A 5,279-nucleotide genomic window follows, 5' to 3' on the forward strand; every position below is an offset into this window, starting at 1 on the left:
CGCCGCGCCCCCGCCCACACCCGGGCCTAGTGCCCGCCCGGGTGGGCTCGGCCCTGGCTCCTACCCTTCGCCGCGGCCAACCCCGCCGCCTTCCTGTCCCCTCGGGCGCCGGGGGTCGCGCAGGGCGGGACATGGGTGACCGGAAGTGGATGCTGTGAGCGTCGCCGCCCGAGGCGCCGAGGCCCGTGGCGCCGTCGGGGCCGCCGCGACGCACGCATGGAGAGTGCTGGGCGCCGGGCTGCGCACCGACGGCTAACCGGGACGCACGGGTTCTGCTGGGCGCGGGCTGTGCAGAACCGACTTGCGTCGCCGGGCGGGGGAACATGAGGCCAGGCCTGGGGCCCTCAGAGGGCAAGGCGCGCGGTGCGCGGCCCTGCCCCGGGCGTGGGTGAATGGTACGGCGCCCCGGGACTCGGTAATTGGCGCTAGCGGGCGCGCGCATGCGCGGGGCGGTGGCGGGCACGTGGCGGGGCGCACGCGGGGCGGCGCCGCGCGGAAAGCGCCTTGGTGCCCTGGTGGCCCGCGGGCTGGCGACCCCCTGCCTCCGGTGCCAGGTGGGACTGAGGCAAGACGCCACCATGGGGCCCACTCTGCCGCCGCTACCTCGCCTCGGTAGTCCTGAGCAGCCCGGGAGGGGCCGGCGCAGGTCTCATTTATCCCGGGGCGGGCCCTGGGGCCGACCTGTCCTGAGTCCCCGCCCGCGAGCTGCTTAGTGGCCTCTCCCCGCAGCCCGTCATTGGCCGCGGCGGCATGGTCTTCTGTCTGGAGAACGAGGAGCCGCGCCTCCCCCTGCGAAGCGCCATGGTCCACTTCCAGGCCTCGGAAGTCCAGCAGCTGCTACACAACAAGTTCGTGGTCATCTTGGGGGACTCAAGTGAGTGCCCCTCTAGGTTCACACTACCCAGCCCCGCACCTTCAGTCTGTTTTCTATGACTGGATCCTTTGTCTCGAACCCAAACCTTTCTGACCCCGAGTCTGTTCCAGTCCAGGGGGTTTTCCGTCTTTGATTTCCCCATGCACCTTCCACAAGTGTCCTGATCGATGTAGTCCGACACATTTTTTTACCCCATCCTTGCTCAGCATTTTTCCCCCTGACAGTCTCCCATACTTTCCTTCATGGGAGCAGTGGATTGTGTTGTTTTCTGGGTGACTTGGCCAGCTGACTTCCGCCTGGTGATCTTGGGCCACTGTGTACTAAGTTGGGGGTAGTGTATCCCCTGAAGGCGGAGGTGGTACCAGGATTTTTTTAACCTCAGCTTTTCTCCTGCCTCTGTAATGAACTCCACAGTGGTGGTGTTGGGCAGCCCCATCCTTGGGAAGATGGAAGGCCTGGGCTTAGGAGGAGCTAGGGTGGGATGAGGCTTGTCTTAGCCTTAGGATCTCTGTCTCCCTGCAGTCCAGCGGGCTGTGTACAAAGACCTGGTGCTCTTGCTCCAGAGGGACTCACTGCTCACAGCTGCCCAGCTGAAAGCCAAGGTGAGGGAAGGTTGGTAGCCATGCCAGTGGTGGGTGGGCACAGACCCTGGCCTGGCAGGGCCTTCTTCCCTAGCATGGGTCTGACCATCTGGGTGCTGGGGGGGGTGGCCAGGGGGAGCTGAGCTTTGAACAGGACCAGCTGATGGCTGGGGGTCAGCTGGGCGAGCTACACAACGGAACGCAGTACCGGGAGGTTCGCCAGTTCTGCTCGGGTTCTGGCCACCACCTTGTGCGCTTCTACTTCCTCACCCGCGTTTACTCCGAGTACCTCGAGGGCGTCCTGGAGGAACTGACCTACGGGCCTGCCCCGGACCTGGTGATCATCAACTCCTGCCTCTGGGATCTCTCCAGGTTGGGGCAGCGGGAGAGGGAAATAGTGGTTGGGGGGTGGAGGTACAGCTCGGAGGCTGTCCACCCTGTGCTCTTGCCCACCCTATGTGCTGTCTGACAGGTATGGCCGCTGCTCGATGGAGAGCTACCGGGAGAACCTGGAGCGGGTGTTTGTGCGCATGGACCAGGTGTTGCCAGACTCGTGCCTGCTGGTGTGGAACATGGCCATGCCCTTGGGGGAGCGTGTCACTGGGGGTTTCCTTCTGCCAGAGGCAAGTGACGGAGGCCCCTCAGGATGGGGGAGGAGGCAGCTGACTGGTAGATAAGAGGGCCTTCCCTGCTTCATTGTGCAGCTCTTAGATGCTGCACTTTCTTACCCAGCTCCAGCCCCTGGCGGGATCTCTGCGGAGGGATGTGGTTGAAGGGAATTTCTACAGTGCAACGCTGGCGGGGGACCACTGCTTTGATGTCCTCGACCTCCACTTCCATTTTCGGCATGCGGTACAGCACCGTCACCGGGACGGTGTCCACTGGGACCAACACGCTCACCGCCACCTCTCACACTTGCTTCTGACCCACGTGGCCGACGCCTGGGGCGTGGAGCTGCCCAAGCGTGACTATCCCTCTGGTGAGCCCTGCCACAAGGGGGTAGGAGAATGATGCAGAGGGGGTTCTTAGAGCATAGGGCTCAGACCCAGAATAGGACAGAGGTACTCAGGGAGTAGAGGCCTCTCGAAGGTCTGTTGTGGCTCCCGAGTGCACCTTTCTCATCCCCTGGGGAGGGTGAGATCACAGGAACAGCGTTTTGATCCAAGTTCTGGTTCTGTGTGCGCTAGCATATAGTCATCTCTGCACGTGAGTGAGTATATATAAGCTTTGAGCACATAAGGCAGCGTGTCAAAAGACTCCTATCCCACAGATGAATAGGATAGAAATGGGGGGACTTCTAGCTAGGCATGGGGGCTGGGGTAGAAAGATGGAAATGGAAGAAGGGCAATCATGCGATGTTACAGAAGCAAAAAAGCCCTTCACATGGTGCTGTCAAGCCTCTCAGTTCCTGCCCGCTTGCAAAAGGAGTGTGGTGGCTGACTGTTTGCATGTGTGCTTTCCCCCTGGATCATGTCCTCAAAGGGCAAGGTTCCTACCTTGTTGCCAGCTTGTCCCTTTTGGCCTTGGGGTCTGGTACAGTTGGCTGTGTCCATAGTACCTGCAGGATAGCGTTTGTTGAGTTGGGGGTACAAGTCGTGTTAGAAGGCTGTTACAGCAGCACTAGAGTGAGTGAGGGCACAGAGAGGCCAGGAATGTCACGGAGGTAATCTAGGACTTGGTAGCCAGGCGTTGGATCCTTGGGGAGGTGGATTAGAACTTTGATTATATAATGGCTCAGTTTCCTTGTTATCCCCAGCAAAGAGAGGGATGCCCTAATTGTTGTAAGGCTAGTTCGTGGTGGCTTAGGTCTTCTGAATCCAGTTTGAAGGTCCAGAAGTAGGGAGGTGAAAAGGAATGGTTGGGTGGGAAGATGTGATTGGTGAGTTTGGTCCAGGCAGACCTCTGAGGTGCTGTGGAAATGTGGGGCTGCGGGTCTCAGAGTCAGCTGTGAAGGAGAGAGCAGAAGCAGGGCCGTGCTGTGGAGTTGGAAGGGAAGAGGGGCTGATGGAGGAAACAAAAGAACCTGAGGGCAGAGGCACTATCAGGGAGGACAGGGGCTCTTAGTCATTTAGTATGACTGGCAGGAAGAGAGGAAGTGGTTACATTTAGTCAGAAAAGTGCTGAAGGAGTGAAGCAGGGTTTAGAGGCAGGAGCAGTTGATGAATGGGAACTGGGCAGAATACTCCGTGTGGAAGTTTGGAAGGCACAGGACTGCTGGGAGAAGAGAGTGACAGGGTCTCATGTTGTCCAGAGAAAAGACTTCTTAGGCTCATTTTTTGGTCTGTGGGGAGGAGCTGGGAGAAGAAAAAGCTACAAATACAGGAACCGAGCATACAAAGAGAGAAGGCTCTAGAGGGGAGCATAAGGTTAGAACAAAAGCAGATCTATGACTTTGAGAAAGGCAAAGAAGAAGGAACATACACTGGGCTTAGCCCGAAATGAGACAGTGTGAGGAAGACAGGGTAGGAAGCAGAGGGTGCCCTGTCCTGGTGGCCCTGTTCTCCAAGAGGAGGGAAGAGAGGTTTAAGAGTGCGGACAACCGGAATTCTGGGCAGCCTGGCTCTCAGGCCTAAAACAAACAACCATCCCGTTCTTAGACCCGTGGATTGAGGACTGGCCAGAGCCGGATCATCTGTTCCAGGGGAGCCATGGGCAGCCCCCAGACTTCGGGGAGCAACTGGCCTTGCCCCCACCCCAGCCCTCTCCCCTGCCCCCTCCCATGCCTTTCCCATACTCCATTCCTCAGCCCTCGCCACCTCCCTTGTTTCCACCCCTGCCCCAGGACACCCCTTTTTTCCCAGGCCAGCCCTTCCCACCCCACGAATTCTTCAATTATAATTCAACAGAAGACTTCTCGATGTCATCCCACTTAGGTAGGTGCCTCCACAGACCTCCCTTTCCACCTCTCCCAGCCTCCCTGTGCACCTTCCCCCACCTAGCCTCCCATGCCCAGGTGGACTGAGAGGAGTTCAGTAGCTCCTTGTGCCCCCAGGGTTGGGTCCAGTCACTGCTGGATCTACAGCATCTGTAGACTCATTAATCAACCGTTGATTGTCACAGTTTGCTGGTTTAGTGGAAGGGGAAGTGGTGTTGCCATTTTGTAGATGGGGAAACTGAAGCCCAGAGCAGCTCACCCTGGAGGACTAAAGCTGCTCGGAGGCAGAGCTGGGCTCACTTGGTCAGAAGCCCACTCTCTGATAATGGCTGGTTCTTTTGTAGGATGTGGCCCTGGAGTGAACTTTGTGCCTGGCCCCCTGCCATCTCCAGTCCCTGGCCCTATCCCCCATGGTCAGCACCGGGGCCCAGTGGTCCACCGGGGGATGCCACGCTGTGCTCCCAGCAGCCCCTATCACGTGCCGAGGATGGGGGGGCCCTGCAGGCAGCGGCTCAGACACTCAGACAGACTGATCCACACAAATAAACTGGACAGACAGCCTCCTGCCCATTCGGGGACATGGCCTGGGTAAACTGGATCTTGGTCTGGGGCTGGATATGCCAGTGGCCCTACAGGGTCTGCTTGCCATCCCCAGTGCTGGGTCAGGGTGTCTGTTATGCCTGGCATTGTTCTTGTCCATTGCTGTCACTAATAAAAGCATGGAAGAACAGAGTGGCATCTTCCTGTGTGAGGGGATGGGCTTCCCAAACCATGATCTGAAGTGTTGGGGAGCTGCCTCTGGGCCTTCTCCAGCCTTGGCTTTCTCACCTCACACTATTTAAAAATCACTGGACGTGTCCTTCCTGCCATCTCACACACTCATTCCCACTCTTACCAGAACGCAGGTGTGTGCCTAAAGATCCTGGAGAGGTCGCTTGTTGGCTGCTGC

General features: G+C 58.6%; 1 protein-coding gene across 6 annotated transcripts; it reads left to right on the forward strand.

The window, feature by feature from the left end:
- The first annotated feature begins 3 nt into the window (after positions 1 to 3).
- PCED1A (PC-esterase domain containing 1A) lies at positions 4 to 5,060 on the forward strand. Of its 6 annotated transcripts, none has more exons than XM_047745234.1 (8): positions 4 to 415; positions 730 to 874; positions 1,397 to 1,476; positions 1,589 to 1,827; positions 1,928 to 2,078; positions 2,188 to 2,434; positions 4,053 to 4,328; positions 4,675 to 5,060. In XM_047745234.1, the coding sequence occupies exons 2-8, from the start codon at positions 751 to 753 to the stop codon at positions 4,920 to 4,922; spliced, it is 1,365 nt and encodes a 454-aa protein (XP_047601190.1). In that variant the 5' UTR covers positions 4 to 415; positions 730 to 750; the 3' UTR covers positions 4,923 to 5,060. The 6 variants fall into 6 exon arrangements, with proteins under 6 accessions (XP_047601190.1, XP_047601189.1, XP_047601188.1 ...); XM_047745233.1 differs by having other exon boundaries at positions 4 to 395; XM_047745232.1 differs by lacking the exon at positions 4 to 415 and adding an exon at positions 441 to 554.
- The last annotated feature ends 219 nt before the right edge of the window (positions 5,061 to 5,279 follow it).

This window comes from Lutra lutra, chromosome 9 (assembly GCF_902655055.1).
Source record: "Lutra lutra chromosome 9, mLutLut1.2, whole genome shotgun sequence".
Lineage (NCBI taxonomy): Eukaryota > Metazoa > Chordata > Mammalia > Carnivora > Mustelidae > Lutra > Lutra lutra.